The following is a 16,235-nucleotide window of genomic DNA, read 5'->3' on the forward strand; positions in this document are numbered from 1 at the left end:
CCCCCTGATGGGCCCTGCTCTGTGTGTGACAGGCGGCAGTGCCCCAACCCCCCTGATCGACCCTGCTCTGTGTGTGACAGGGTACGGAGCCCCAACCCCCCTGATGGGCCCTGCTCTGTGCATGACAGGAGGTGGCACCGCAACTTCCCTATTGACCCTGCCTTGAGTGTGACAGGGGGCGGTGCCCCAACCCTCTAATCGGCCCTACCCTGAGCGTGACTAGGGGTGGCATCGCAACCTCCCGATCCGCCCTGCTCTGTGCATGACAGGGGGCGGTGCCCCAACTCCACAATTGGCCCTGCTCTGAGCCCAACCAGGGGCTGCACCTAGGGATTGGGCCTGCCCTCTGCCACCTGGGAGCAGGCCTAAGCCAGCAGGGTGTTATCTCCTGAGTGATCCCAGACTGCGAGAGGGCACAGGCCGGGCTGAGGGAACCCCCCTTCCCCCTGAGTGCACAAATTTTTGTGCACCGGGCCTCTAGTATATATATAAAAGCCTAATATGCTAAGTGTCCAATCATTTGATCATTCAACCAGTTGCTATGATGTGCACTGACCACCAGGAGGCAGACACTCTGGTTGGTTAGCTTGCTGCTGAAGTCCGGCCAATTGGGACTAGGTGAGACAGCCAGACACACCCTGGAACCCTCCGGCAGGCCCTTGCCAGCCCTGATCATGCACCAGTGGGGTCCCTCAACCTGACCTGTGCCCTCTCACAATCCAGGACCCCTTGGGGGATGTCAGAGAGCCAGTTTTGGCCTGATCCCCACAGGCCAGGCCGAGGGACCCCACCGGTGCACGAATCCATGCACTGGGCCTCTAGTACTGAATCATTCACATATATCCTCTTTTTGTTCAGGCAGGGGATTAGAATCTTCAACAAACAAGACTGGGTAATAAAAGTATAATGAAAATGCCCACTGAACAGTTCTTTTAAAAAACACTCCCTTTTTCCTTTTTGCTCTTACCGGTTCAGTGTATGAAAACCCCAGGCCCTCTGCGGCCGATTTTATTAGTTCTGATTCCAGTTTATGACGCTTCACAAACACAGCCAAATCCTAGAGGAGAAAAATATGAAAGAAAAATTTAAATTTAAATAACAGTTAAGAGATATAATAAGCATTTAAGTGGAAATAGGTTTTATTAGACAGTGACAGTAAGCAAAAGAAAAAAGAAAAAAAGAAAAGAAAAACAGCTGCAAAAATGTCTCCATCTCAACAGGTTTTTACAAGGTAGTACATATGAAAACAATATGCTTCTGGAATTAACAAAGTTCTAAAGAACCAAGTTCTAGAACCTTTACTAAATTTTCAGGTATATTTAAGTGCAGTGTTATATTTTTTACTAACTCTCCCTGGAGCACCTAGTAGAATGCAGAATTTCTTCTGAGAACATTGATCTCACCTCTCGGGCCTCGATGGATGCCAGGTCCATGCTGTCGTCCAGCAGGCTCTCATAGTAATTCACATTGTCTAGGACATCCTGGTCATCCGGATGGAGAAGAAGATAGGCCTTGGCACACTCTAGGGCTTTCACATATTCACCAACTGAAAGATCAAGGAGTTGAAGCATTAGAGTCAGCTGAGGTCTGTCTAAAGGAGGTTGAAGGGTACTTCAACATGTATGTGAAAAGTCAGCATTATATGTCAATAAGGGAAGATAAGGTGAGGCTGAGTATAGCAATCAGAAATAGTTACAGGTAGAAGGAACACGATTTCAGGTATTCCAAAGGTACTACTTTGGTCTTCTTTGGTGCTAGTTGTTTTACATAAATTATCAAAAGTTTCCATCTGAAGATGTATGCTGACAACTTATATTATTTAATACAGATACACAGAATAGAATTTTAGTAGTTAATTCTGATTTTTGTACTGAGTTTGACAACATGGTACCTAAGACTAATTTCAGCAATCAAAATTATATTCAATGCTCTTAAATATAAGAAAAGATGCTCAGTCTCTTTCTTAGATAAATGGAAATTAAACTATATTGAGATATTATTTTTCACCTAATAGATTGGGACAATTTGATATCTGACAATTTGATAATATATTCTGTTGATGAGAAATAAAAATGTACTCAATGGAGAAAAAATTGGCAACATCTATTAAAATTACAAACAAATAAACCATTTAATCATAGAATTCCATCTTATAGGTATTATGTGCAAATGTAAAATAAGATATGTAAAATGTTATTCATTTTATCATTATCATAACAAAAATTATAAACAATACAATACCCATCAGTAAAGAATCACATGAAATAAATTATATGATATTCAGATGTAAAAAAAATTAATGAGGAAGGTCTGTATGTATTGATACAATTAGGTTGAATCATATAAAATTATCCAAATTTGACCTAAGCTAATGGTAATTTCATAGGCCAAACCTACTAAAAAAGTCTGATATGTATTTTTAGGTAAAGAAATCAATGTAGAGAACAGTGTAAATAATATGCTATCTTCATTGTGTAAGATGCAGAAATAAGTCAGGGTGTGTATGTGTGTGTGTGTGTGTGTGTGTGTGTGTGGTGTTGTGTATGTGTGTATTGTTTCCATATAAACTTTTTAGAGGGATAAATAAGAAACTATGTTGCAGGACATAACATCAGGCTGTGAGGAAAAGGAAGCAAGGGGGGCTCTTATGATATTTGGTCTCTGAACCTGTGAATATATTACCTTTTATAATTAAATCGAAAAAAAAATTTTGAAAATCACATGAAATGTCAGTCTAGTATCATTTTCAGGACATTATCACAGCATTTCCCATTTATAGTTTCACCTCCTGCTCCTCTTGTCCTGAGCTATGGTGATGTGAGAGGAGAGAGCGATTCTGTAATGAGGAGCACCACCCCTGGCCTGCAAAGGTCTTCATGGATAACCCACGCTTTACCTCGATAGTAGGCAAACTGTAGGTAGTCATAATGCAGGGGAAGAAAGTTCTCAATCGGGGAGAGGCGGCCAGGGCGGGTGGCAAGTTCCCTCACGCACTCATGCTGACAAACAAGCACCTGCACGTAGTGATCTGGAAGACAAGAGCCCACAGTGGGTCCCCCCAGTCAGCTTAATGTCCAGACCTCAGTTAGAGCCACAGTGACAACAGGGCATTCCTCACCTCACCACACCTGGGAACCATATCATTATTATCCTCACTCCATGACCAGAAATCCTTTTCACCAAGGGAGTTAAGTGACTTGCCAAGGCCTCCTAACCAGTGATCACTATAGTAATTAACAGTAGAGTCAAGCTCTAGCCAGTTTGGCTCAGTGGATAGAGCGTCAGCCTGCAGACTGAAGGGTCCCGGATTCGATTCCAGTCAAGAGCATAGGGCCTGCAGGAAGGGGTGTGCAAGAGGCAGCCAATCAATGATTCTATCTCATCATTGATGTTTCTCTTCTTTTCTCTCTTAAATCAATAAAAATATATATTTTAAAAAAATAGTAGATTCCAAATCTTCCATCTGCTGGTCTTGTGTCTGTACTGCCCTCTTCCCTTCCCTGTACCCTGTTTTCTATACATCTCCTAAAAGTGACATAGGCCATCTCACCCCACTCACACCCAGCTGAATAGCTGACTCTCCTATTATAACAACTTCAGAGCCTCTTTTTGGATATGTTAATAGGCTGAAATAGGCCAAAGTCAAAATCTGAAGTTTGGGTCCCGGTTTTGTTAAGGACTAGTTGAGAGAAAGGAACTGCCCTGTACGTGGGGAGGTCCCTGCAGAGAAGTAAAGGAGAATGCTCTTTCTGTGTATTAACATCTTCAGGCAACTTCTCCTAAAGGGGAAATAAAAACAATATTCCTTTACAGCTATAGCGTAGGAACCCATTTGGCCCAATTACAAATTAGTCCAACAACTGGACAAAATTTAGCTATACCAAATCCTAATACTGTAGGGAATCGTAAAATAAGAGAAGGATGAAAGCTGAATAATTTAAATAAGCACTTTGCCTCTCTCTGTTCCCCTTTCTTTGTTCCCATTCTCCTTGCCTGCAAACAGGCCAAGATCCTGAAGTGTAGGGGTTTTCAAGCTTCCTTTAGTTGTGGGCTCTGGCTTATCTAAGCATGAGCTGAGGAAACACAAGTGGCTAATGAACCAGAGGATAAAATAACAACATGCTTGCTATATTTTACCCAAATTTTGATTTTTACAATGAAGATGAAGGTAGTCTTTGCCAGCAAGAGAATAAATAGTTCATTCATGCTCGTGCTGAGCGGGTTCTCTTGAGAATGATGACTGTACAATTTAATTTACCACAACTGCCTTCTTTCAAAACCTACTCAGTTAGGCAGAGTTCAGATTGTACCTCGATGACCTTGAAGAAGAACCACAAACCACAACAAGAAGGAAAGGTACACTTTCTGGTACATTAAAAAAAAAGAGTGTGCCATCTGGCCATGGTGGCTCAGTGGTTGAGTATCAACCCATGAACCAGGAGGTCATTGGTTCGATTCCTGGTCAGAGCACATGCTTGGGCATGCAGAAGGCAGTCTATCGATGATTCTCTCTCATCATTGATGTTTCTGTCTCTCTCTCTCTCCCTCTCCCTCCCTCTCTGAGATCAATAAAAAATAAATAAAAGAAAAAAAAGTGTGCTATTTTTTACATAAGCTGGCCAACTCAAGCCAATATAGCATAGCTAACAGAATCCATGCTATCCATTGATTCTTATCTCCAGGTGGGGGAATGTGAGGGAAAGAATGAGTTCTGTTTATTTGATTAGAATATTAGAAACAAATAGCTAGCTATTTTATTTCTTAAGAAAATAATAACAAACAACCCTCAACTGTTTTCTCTTAGTTAGCTGGTCATTTACCTTAGCTGGTCACACTCCTTCTAATTCCAAATGACAAGCAAAAGGAAAAGGTGGGAAACACATCCACCAAAAACTCAAAATCTGAATAAAAGTATTTTGCAAAGCAAGATATAAATAGCAGCAAAGTAAGAGTGACACAATAATATCCTTTAGGGCTTCAACAAGCATCACTAGTAATAAATAACTGTATTCAGAAACCATTTGTATATTTCTCTAATTTTTAATGGTCTTCCAACTCTAAAAATTAAAATATTCTGGCTTTCTAAATACATTTATGTTTTAAAAGCCAGTTTTACTCCACATTTAGGACAGTTTTGAACCAAACAAGAATTTACATAGCATTATAATGTCACTTTTTATTAGTTGTATTCCTTGCTTCTTTTACCAAACATTATTGTGCAATTAATATGTTTCTAATAAGTTTAGATCCAAGACACTGTATGGTAATATTTTTTAAAATTTCTTTCTCATAAAAAATTGAATATGTTTCAAATTCCCAAGACTTACCATATTATTATAATATATAATATTTGGCTTGAACTTAAAGAACTATGACTTTTTCTTAAATCAATTTTCTTTACTGGAAGTGGGCGTCATGGTGTTGGAAGTCGTGTTAAGTGTTAAGAGCCTGAATTAGGAGATCTCTCTTCTTTTCCAGCAAACAGCATGCTGTTCTAGTAATTAGGAAATTACTAAATGTTAAGCTGTGGGGAATTGTTAGTCAATTTTCCTAAACCAGATCTAGGACATTTGCCAAGGCTGTTTAGTCGCCATTGGTAGAGGCAGGCACGTGTAGAGGCAAATATGGAAGTGGAGGGAGGACACATATCCCCACAAAGCCACCAGATAGTAAACTATAATAAAGGAAAAGTATTTCTCTGTAGAGAAACACACAGCATTTAAAATGTAAAACACATGCAACTGGCATTCAAATGAGCAGTGCTCACAAAAATGCAGGCAAATGGTTCTGGCAGAAGCCCCATGAAACACAACTCTGGGGAAAAATTCCTCAATAATTCAAATATTGGTATTGATTTTAAGTGAGTTTAGTTGATTTAGGGTAACCGAGTGTGCGGCAAATTGGTCATTTGACAAATCGATTTTCAGTCTAACTTCCTTGTCTAATGTAAAAGATATTTCCCCAAGTGCCCCACTAAAGGATCTCAACAATGTATGACCTACATTTTCACAAATACAGAGCATTATTAACCCTTTTAGTCTTCATAGTACAAGTGATGGATATCTCCTCTCCTTTGGTTATTCAACCCATTCATGTAACACATATTTACTAAGAACCTACTATTTGCCAGACTCTGTACTTAGGTACTGAGGACTTGGCACTGAACAAGATCGGACATTAGCCAGTGATTGAGGAAAAGGATATTTGGAAGGTCAGTAAGTGGAAATGAGCTTGGCATATGCAAAGAATTAAAAGAACTATAGTAGGAATGTGTCACTAAGAGGGGAGGGGGGAAAGAGGATGAAAATGTAGACAAGTATGTCCTCCTTGTTAAGGTTTTGGGTTTTATTCCAAGTGCAATGGAAGCCACGAGGGTTTTCAGCATGTCTGTGAGTACACTTTCCCTTTTTTTAGAAGACTGCTCTGTTGGCCTACACACAGTGGTTCTCAACCTTCCTAATGCAGCGACCCTTTAATACAGTTCCTCATGTTGTGGTGACCCCCAACCATAAAATTATTTTTGTTGCTACTTCATAACTGTAATTTTGCTACTGTTATGAATTGTAATGTAAATATCTGATATGCAGGATGTATGTAAAGGGGTCGCGACCCACAGGTTGAGAACCACTGAGCCCTACAGAGTAAAACCCAAAGAGGACATAAGGACCAGCAAGGAGGCTATCACAGTGGCTTAGTGAAAATATACTGTTGATTTGAAGCAGGGTGGTAGTGAAAGAGGTGAAGAGAACCAGGGAATCTTAAGTACTATTAGAAGGGGACATCTATCAAAGTTTGATAACAAATTAGAGGGGTATAGGAATTGAGGGAAATTTTGGATTGAAAGATAACTTCTTGAGGTTTGGTTTAAGCTACTAGGTGAGTGGCACTTTCTATGGAGAGAGAAAACACTGGAAGTTGGGGAGAGCATACTGACTTCATGAATTTATGTTTCTATGAGTATATGTGAAGTTGAACATTATTTTTCATCTATAATAATAAAAGCATAATATGCAAATCGACCAAACGACTGAACAGCAGAACTACCATCCAGACGACCTTCCAGACGACCACACTATGACACGCACTGGCATCGGGCCAGCCAAGGAGAGTGTGATGTTATTGGACGGGGGGCCCTGCCATGGCTCCACAATCGCCCCACAGAGGGAGGCTCAGGCCACCCGGCTGGCTGCGCTGCAGTGGGTGGGCAGGGCCTCCCTCTGTCGAGCCATTGATCTGGGGGTCCCACAATCGATCGCCCCACAGAGGGAGGTCCAGGCCAGCCAAGCAATCGCACCCCACACCTGTGCCTGTTGCCTGCAGAGTGAGGCGACTGGTGGCAGGGGACAGGGGAGCTGCGCTGCACAGATGGCAAGCAGTGGCAGCGGCAGGGGTAGGTCAGCTGCTGGCAGTAGGGGAAAGGAAAGCCCAAATAGGCCCTGATCGCCAGCCAGGCCTAGGGATCCTACGGGAGGGGTCCCGGATTGCAAGAGGGCACAGGCAGGGCTGAGGGACACTCCACTCCCTGTGCATGAATTTCGTGCACCAGGCCTCTACTATTTTTATAACTTGGAACATACTACACACTCAACAATTATTTGTTAAACATTTGTTATTGAATAAATCACCCTTTGCTCATTTTTCAATTATATAAACCTTTAAAACATGAGGTCCCAGAGTGAGAAATGACTAGTCTGGATTCCGAGTTTCACTTTAATCACATTACTTAGTCTTTCTGAGGTACAAATTCCTCATTTTTTAAAAAAGAAGAGAGTGAATAACAATAGTATCTACACAAGAAGTTGTTTAGAGAATTAAAAGAGAGATAAAGAAGTAAAGTGCTTTGTATATTGTAACTGCAAAGTGAGTGTTTGTTATTATTATTACTACTAGTAAATAACAAATAAATTACTACTCATAATAATTTATATGCTCCATTTAAATATTAAGGATACTAACACTTTGCCTGTAATATTTTTTTTCAATTTTTCCCACTTGTCCTTTGTAAATCAGCTTGACTTACTGTATATTTTGTGTTTGTCTTACTAAGGTCTACCTTTTTCTTCATATTTCTTGTTTTTGCCATGCAAAGAAGAGCTTTTCCTTCCTACTATTACACAAATGTTCTTCTGCATTTTCTTCTAACAGTTTTATTTTTACACCTAAATTATTAATATAAATAGAATGCATTTTTGTGTATATTTTTATATACACCAGAAAACTCACTCCCCACCACAAATGCTTAACTAGTTAATCTCCTCAATTAATGTAGAATGTATATTACCTACTATTTTAAATACTACTTTGTAACACATTAAATTCTCACATATAATAGAATACCCTTTTAAATAACTAAAGAATACTATATAAAAGTATTCACTACTACATTGTTTATAGGAATAATAAATTGCAACTTCCTTAATATTCATCAGTAAAAAACTGGTCGAATAAATTGTGCTGTCACCACATAATGAAACATTGTGCAACTATTAAATACAATAAGGTAGATCTCCATGTACTTACACGAGAAGAAGTCCACAGTACATTGTTAAGCATAAAATAAAACAAAAAATATGCTGGTAATTAGTATTTGTAGTATTGTCCTATTTTTATAAAAAATAGAATTATCTTACATAAATATTTAGATATGCATCTGAAAATGTTTGGGAGCACAGTCACCAAAATTTAAACTACATAAATGTATCTATAGCAGATAGGAGTGTTTAGATATATGAAAAAAAAATATGTTGTTGAAATATTTTTAGAGATCGCATGTAGTATTTCTATAATCATAAAAGAAATAAAAGAAAAAAAGTAAGTTTTACCTGCAATAGCTTCATAGAGACCAGCTTTATACCTTAAATAATCATACTCTTCAAATCTCTGAGGCCCCTCACACAGGGCTCGACACTCTGTATCTTCATTGAAATATTCTCTCAAAGCTTGTTCAAAGTACTTGATAGCTAGCTCAAAGTCATCGGCCTCGTAATGTTTGACTCCTGCACTGTAACTCTCCTGCAAAGAAACAGAAAAACTTTTTTTTTTCAAATAGCACCCACCCACAGGGCACTTGGATAGCAGGGTTCATGCAGACTCGGGACCACTCAGGTAGGTGGGATATTGAACTCCTGTGCTGTAAAAGGGTAAAAAAGGATTGCACTGGGAGGTAAAGTATAACTTCCCCAGTTTCAACTAATTGTAGACAAGAAAGGACTTAACTGGGCAACTAGTGTGGTGTCAGTCAATTTCATTTTCTTCCTGAGCACACTCAAGACTATACTGTCTGCACCTGAAACCTCTATAATTCTCACAAGGAGAAGCCAACAGTAGGATTGGCAGGAGAAGCACCACGGGCTTATGAGAGGCAAAAGAGCAGTTATATAGGTACAGGTGCTTGGTATCTATGATCTAGCCCTACCGGGGGAATTAAACATACATGTAACCCAGGAGGGGATGTCATGGGGGTCTCTGGCAGCCGCAGGGGAGACTCCAAATCCCAAAAGGGTTTTGGTCCCAGGTATGGAAAGGGGCTGAAAATAGGACCTTGTTGGGGAGCGGAGAATAACCTGTTGTTGCCAGCACCCCAGGTTAATACCCTAGAGCTAGTGTATTAACCTGGCCCTGGGAAACTCAAACTTGTACCTGCTGGTGAGCTCCCCTAGCGGGGAGAAAGGTCTTGCCCCAGGCTTGCTCTTATAACCTACCATAATTGATAAGTGGCCAACTACTATTCCATCTGGAAGATTTGTATTCCTCCTCTCACAACTAGTATTCTGGGCTGGAGGGAATGTCACTTGTCAAAAGGTATGGTATAGAAGACCAGAAAGACCACATGAACAAGCCACTATTTTTACACAGGATAGAGCAATGGCCTGTACCCACTGGTGCTCATTTGCCTCTGTTGGTACCTACTAAACATTTGTCTTATTCTCCCTAGTTCAGTGCAGGCTCACAGCTCTGCAAGATGGGCTAATGAAGTGGCTCTCAGGTCCAATGTTTCAGACTGTTAGGTTTGTTAATAAAATGTCCCTCTCTGCTACTGCTGGGCTGCCTTGGAGAACAAACCCGGTCAACCTGACAGAATGGTCCAATCTTAACATAATTTAAAAATGTTCTTGGGACTGACAATCAACTTTATGTACTTTGATACTAGTATGTATAAATCTATTATATATCTTTATTATTCCTTTACTATATGCTATACGACTGCTGTAAAAAACAAATATAATGTCTCACCCATCCTCCTCCCTCTCCAGGATATATGTGGAAAATATATGGGCAGATTGTATGGGAGTGGAAAGGAAAGCATCCATGTTGGGGTGGAATGTGTGGTAAATGGGAACATGGGCCCCATCTCATGCTTCAACTCCCCCTGGAAAATATAGTGACAGCCTCTGTAGATGGACTGTTATACATTGGGATAGGCAGGACTCCACCCTCCCCTCTCCTTCAGCAGTAAGATGCTTTCTGTAAGAAACTAATCTCATAGATATAAGACTTAAAATTAATGGGGAATGACAGGGAAGGGGCACTAAATAGAAATAGAATCACAGTTGTTTGATAGCTACTCACTATAAAGAAAAGATTTTCTTACAAATCCTGGGGAACTAAAGGACATGTTATAACAAGGAGAACAGCTATAGCTGGTTTGCCCAGTGGATATTGGCCTGCGGACTGAAGGGTCCCAGGTTCAATTACAGCCAAGGGCACATGCCTGGGTTGTGGGCTCAATCCCCAGTGTGGGGCATGCAGGAGGTAGCCAATCAATGATTCTCTCTCATCATTGATGTTTCCATCTCTCTCTCCCTCTCCCTTCCTCTCTGAAATCAATAAAGTAATATTAAAAAAAGGAAAAAAGGAAGGAGAGCAGGCCCTGGAGATAAGGCAGTCCAGAGCCCAGATCAAGGACAGAACCTATCTGAAGGGAGACAGTGTTTGGGGCTAATCTTTGAAGCACTTGTGGCTAATCTTTACAAATACAATGAAAGAGACACACCCTGGGAACTCACTAACTTTACAATTTTTCCCAACCACTAACCCTATATAAGAGCTTGTTTAAAATGAACTGTTAGAGCCGTCTTTTCAGCGTGTTACACTTCTGCTCCTCCCTCAGATTGCTGGCTTTCTGATTAATAAACGCACCACAAAGATTCAACCTCATCTATACTTATTTGTAGGTAGCAGCAGACAGCTCAGACCCTTTCATGTCCTGTTTCATATTGACTGATGGAATTGTGACATACAGGGCTGAAAGATAGGTAGAGGACCTGCACAATTATGAGAAAATTATGAGATCTTGAAGTTATTAGCTAGAGACTTTAGTATGCCAGGTCATATATTGGCAGAGAAGGTTACCAAGCTCCTTTAATTTTATGTTAGCACAAATGTGCTGTAGTTATAATGCATATTGACATATTTCTCTTCATCTTACTTAAGGAGCAATGTGATTTTGTGCTGGCTACAGTACTAAATCCTGGGCTTTTTCTGGCTGCATGGGACCTAGTCCTTCCCTCCACCCCCCAAAAAACGATACTTTCTAACCCTTTTGAATGTAGGTAGGGCCATGCAACAAAATGCAGGAAGATTGATGGGGGTGGACATGACAACCATTTCCTGGCCTGGCCCAGTTGAAAAAATAAGGGGGGAGAGGAGGCTTCCATTTAAAATCTTCCTCTCTTATCATTTTATTTAATCATCTTGGAGTCCACATGTTGAGAATAGAAATGTCTCTAAATGTAAAAGAAGCCCTTTCAACATATTGTCATCTTAAGTAAACAAATAATTATATAGCTTGAAACCAAAACCCCAGAATTTGAAAGTACAGGTACAACGGAAAAACCACGGGGACTTGGAGCTAGGAAACTATAGTGTGACCTGAGCAGTTCACACTGGCTCAAGTCCGAGGTGGAAAATAATGCTGGCGGGGGAGCTGAAGCTCAGAAAGGGTTACAGATATTTATATCATATTCTACTTTTCACCGTGTCAAACTAATTTTCTAAAATAATTTTCATTGTCTCTCAATTTTTAACCATGATAATTATAACATTTTATGTAATAACTCTAAAAGTATAAAAATGTCACTGTTTTGGAAATCAGGAACCATTTTGAGATATCCATTCACAGGAATCTGCTTTGAGGCAAATGAAACTCAGGAGCATTTAGCTCCACATGGTTGGCAGGGGTCCCCAGAGCTCACCAGGTGTGGTCTGGCTTCTCGATCTACCAATTGGGATTCTTCGACGCCGGCCATTGTTCTGTAATTCTCAATGTTCTGCTGCATTTCCATGTGCTCAGGATTGGCCATGAAAAATGTGTGCCCTGCTTCCACTGCTTTTTCCAACTGGTTAAGCTGTGGAGAAGAAAAAAAAAAAAGGATCAAATAAAGGTAAATATTTCTAAACCAGGCTCAGTACTAGGCTTGAAAGTGACAGTTCACATTCACGATATTAAATCTCCATCCCAAAGGGCAGGAGGTTAATAAATAGTACTACTAAAATGATATGTGGATGATTTGGCTTTAGTGAGAATGGATACATGTACTTTGTTACAAGTTCATTCTCTTCCCCTCTTTTCTAAGTCATCTGTGCTTTCTGGAAATTGAATCTTCGATTTGTTTTATAATTAATCAAAATAAAAAGCTGCCAGTGCTGTGCCACTTCTAATTCATATTTTCAACATCTTTGTCTTCTATTTTCTCTTCATTTCTTTTTGTCCCTTTTGCATTAGTTCTAACAATGGGAGTATACACACCTATGATTTTCCAAAGCATGGGATTGGGTATATCATCTACTACACCAAGTGTGTTACCAGGCTTTAGAATATGAACAGTACAAAGTTGTAAGATTAAATTATTCTAATAAGAGATGTGAAATACAGCACATACAATGTTCTACCACACTCCTTTGATTGAGGTATTTGATTTCAAATTTACAAGTTTGATTTTCATTAATTCAAAAGGAAGAACTTTTAATAACCACTATATAGACACTATAAATCTTCTCCTAACCCACTTAATATACTGCTTTCCATGTAACGTACAGTGATAAATTTTTAACAAAATGGAATTAAATTTACTCAATTTAAGACATGTTTCCTTATGCTTTAGTCATGAAGAATGTCTGTAGATAGATCCATTTGCCCCATATCAGAAAACTGAATATTAGTAGCCTTTTCCATGGTAAATCCAAATAATGTCTGATCTATTTTAAAGTATAAAGAATTAAAAACTAATTGTTCCTGAACAAGTAAATGTAAAATCATGGAATAGCATAGCAAATTCAACTTAGTATACTTTTAACAGTTTGGCCACTCAACTATGAGTAACATAAAGTCCCCAGTAATTGAATCTCATGATATATAAAGCATCTTAACACTTACCTCAGAAAAGATAAACTGGCTTATTTCAAGACCTGACATCCTTAAAGTTGTCTAATAATAGTAAAATGTTCCCCATTCCCCTTTAATTTTCATATTACTACCTACCGGCATTCTTTCCATTAAATCTCGTCTGAAATCAACTTTCCCTACCACTTTGATTTTGTTCTCAATTGTATGCTCCCAGAATTATTTTGACTGTCAAAATCACTAATTTTGGACCTCGTTTCTTTCTCAATATCTCACACACTAACTCAATATCTCACACACTAAATTTCCTCAATATCTCACACACTAACACAAATAAATATGAATTTTGTGGACATCTACATAGCAGCAAGTATATAGATATAGAGGAAAAAGACTAGGTTGCAAATTGGGTGATGGTGTGAACCTGGAAAATGTCATCTAAGCATTTGTGCCTCAGTTCTCCTTTAAGAAAAATGCCCATAATTCTTGGAGGGGAAAGGGGAATGGGAGATGCGGGAAGAGACTGGACAAAAATCGTGCACCTATGGATGAGGAAAGTGGGTGGGGAGTGAGGGCGGAGGGTGGGGCGGGAACTGGGAGGAGGGGAGTTATGGGGGGGAAAAAGAAATGTAACCTGAACAATAAAGATTTAATTAAAAAAAAAAAAGAAAAATGCCCATAAAACACCCATACCACCATCTACTACATAGGATTTTGGAAGAAATTAATTGTGCAATATATATGAATGTGCTTCAGAAATCATTGAAACTCAAATAAAATAAACAACATAATACAACTTATATATGATCTATCAGTTGCAAGGATGTAAATATGCTCCCCTTAATGATGGATATCCTATATAATAAAGAGCTAATATGCTAATTAGACCAGATGGCAGAATGACCTTCCAGAATGACCTTCCAGGATTACCTTCCAGAACAACCAGTGGGTGGGAGGTGGGGCCACAAGGCAGCTGGGGCTGCTGGGAAGGCTGAGCCCCTTGGACAAATTTTGTGCATGGGGCCTCTAGTAATGTATAATGCTCATGGATACATAATTTGTAAGGATTGTTAAGGTTCTTGTGGTTGTGAAAACTGCCTCCAGTTAAGAGTCAAACTATAAGTCATGAACAAAACAGACTTGCACTGACATACTCAGGTCCTATAGCACCATTATAAGTGATAGAACATAAATCAATATTTGTTTTACATTTTCCTACCTTCATGTTTTGCTCAGGTTGTTCCATTGACCTAGAGATCCTTTGTCCCTTGGTCTTTTCTGGTTGAAATCTAACATATCCTATGGAGCCTAACTTCAACTCCGCTTTCTCTAATAGATCCTTTCCCCACTCTGTAGCTGTAGCCAAGCATTGCGATGCGATCCCTTTTCCTCTACTGTCACTTATATGCTGCCATACATTGTGTCTACCTGAGTATGTTTGTTTCTCTGACTAGAGCTCTGAGGAAAGAGACTATATGACTTATTTATCTTTTTGTTTCCCACCTACTTCACATACAGATGTCTATGAAATGTCTACGAAAAGAGAAAAGAAACTTCTAGCAAGTAAATGTTTTACACACAAATCAAAAGGTATATTAGTATACTATATGGGAGTGTGCTTCATAAGCTACCATGTACTGAAATGATATAAGTTTAATAACATCTCAGAAGTCATTATTCCCATTGAGAGCTCCCAATACTGTTTACCACTGATGACTGTGATCCAGTAGCTCTTGAAAACTGTCAGACAATGTTGATACACTAGTTCCTTTTCTTAAATTTGACCACATTGGTTTTTTGCTTATTTGGTGATTTCCCCATTTATAACCCAGTATTGAACATAATACCATCATCCCTAAGTATAAAAAGATTCTATGACTTAAACCATAAAACTTACTTGTGAACTGGCCAAGGCTTTTAAATCATTGTGAACCAGTTCAGGAAACTAGAATTAGCTGCCAGAGTCTATAAAACAGGCCATTATTTTAACTGGAAGCTTAATATTTTTGTACTTTATTTTAGAAATTAGATACACATATCTGAAGTGGTAGGGAAAGTCCAGGTGAACTTTTTTAGGTTGTAAATTGGGTGTATACTCCATATAATGCCATATTATTGGCTGGGGATTATTACAATAACTTGTAGGTACAAGGTTTCAGCTAAGGAAGGATCTACCCACTATTCTATTAAAACAAACAGAAAGCCAACTACATTAAAGGCTCCAAACTGGGTTTCCTTTAAGACTAAAATAAAACAAACCACAGGAGAGGATAGCTCTAATGTGAGGGTAACTCTATGCATCAGAAAAATAAATTGCAAATAAAGAACAACTGAGGAAAGGGAAATGATTTGACAGCAAGATGGTATCACTTTTAAGGAAGCCCACTGTTCCATTGAGATATGAGAGATGGGGGTCAGACATGCCTTCAAGAAGCACTGGCTCATTTCCCCTAGGACTCTGAAGAACTAAGCAAAATTTTTTTCCTGCCAGCCCAGAAGCAAAACTGTACGTGGCTGTCATGCTGCGTGGAAAAGAAATGAACACTGATTAAGTCAACACCCTGTTTGCATTCAGAAGTCCCTCTGTTCACTGCTGAGGGAATGAGACTCTTCTGAGACACACCTGATTTTCCAGGGCTAATCATAAAGGAGCATTTCATACACACTGACTACTTCAAAACCTTCAGCAGCTATCCAATGAGCACAAGGAGATTCCAGAAACTATGTGCCATGACATTCAAGAAACCCCAGGATTTGGCCCTCACCCTATCTTTCTAGCATAACTTCTTTCTATCTGTCATTATGCAAACTTTCCCCAAAAATGTTCTAGAAGAACTTCTAGAAGTTTTCTAATTTACCACCCTCCTGTTCAAGAAAACACACACGGGCCCAG

At 39.4% G+C, this 16,235-nt stretch overlaps 1 protein-coding gene across 1 annotated transcript in view; it reads right to left on the reverse strand.

Annotated features, from left to right (window-relative positions):
• The window catches only part of P3H2 (prolyl 3-hydroxylase 2), a 164,940-nt gene that overhangs the window by 28,357 nt on the left and 120,348 nt on the right, over window positions 1–16,235 (reverse strand). Inside the window, exons 2-6 of the mRNA XM_005880764.2 lie at window positions 12,195–12,347; window positions 8,823–9,012; window positions 2,897–3,028; window positions 1,404–1,546; window positions 968–1,057 (exon numbers count right to left, since the gene is read on the reverse strand). Coding sequence (XP_005880826.1) covers window positions 968–1,057; window positions 1,404–1,546; window positions 2,897–3,028; window positions 8,823–9,012; window positions 12,195–12,302 — 663 coding nt within the window. The 5' untranslated portion in view covers window positions 12,303–12,347. The remainder of the gene's footprint in view (window positions 1–967; window positions 1,058–1,403; window positions 1,547–2,896; window positions 3,029–8,822; window positions 9,013–12,194; window positions 12,348–16,235) is intronic.

The sequence above is a fragment of the Myotis brandtii genome, unplaced genomic scaffold, assembly GCF_000412655.1.
Source record: "Myotis brandtii unplaced genomic scaffold, ASM41265v1 scaffold652, whole genome shotgun sequence".
Lineage (NCBI taxonomy): Eukaryota > Metazoa > Chordata > Mammalia > Chiroptera > Vespertilionidae > Myotis > Myotis brandtii.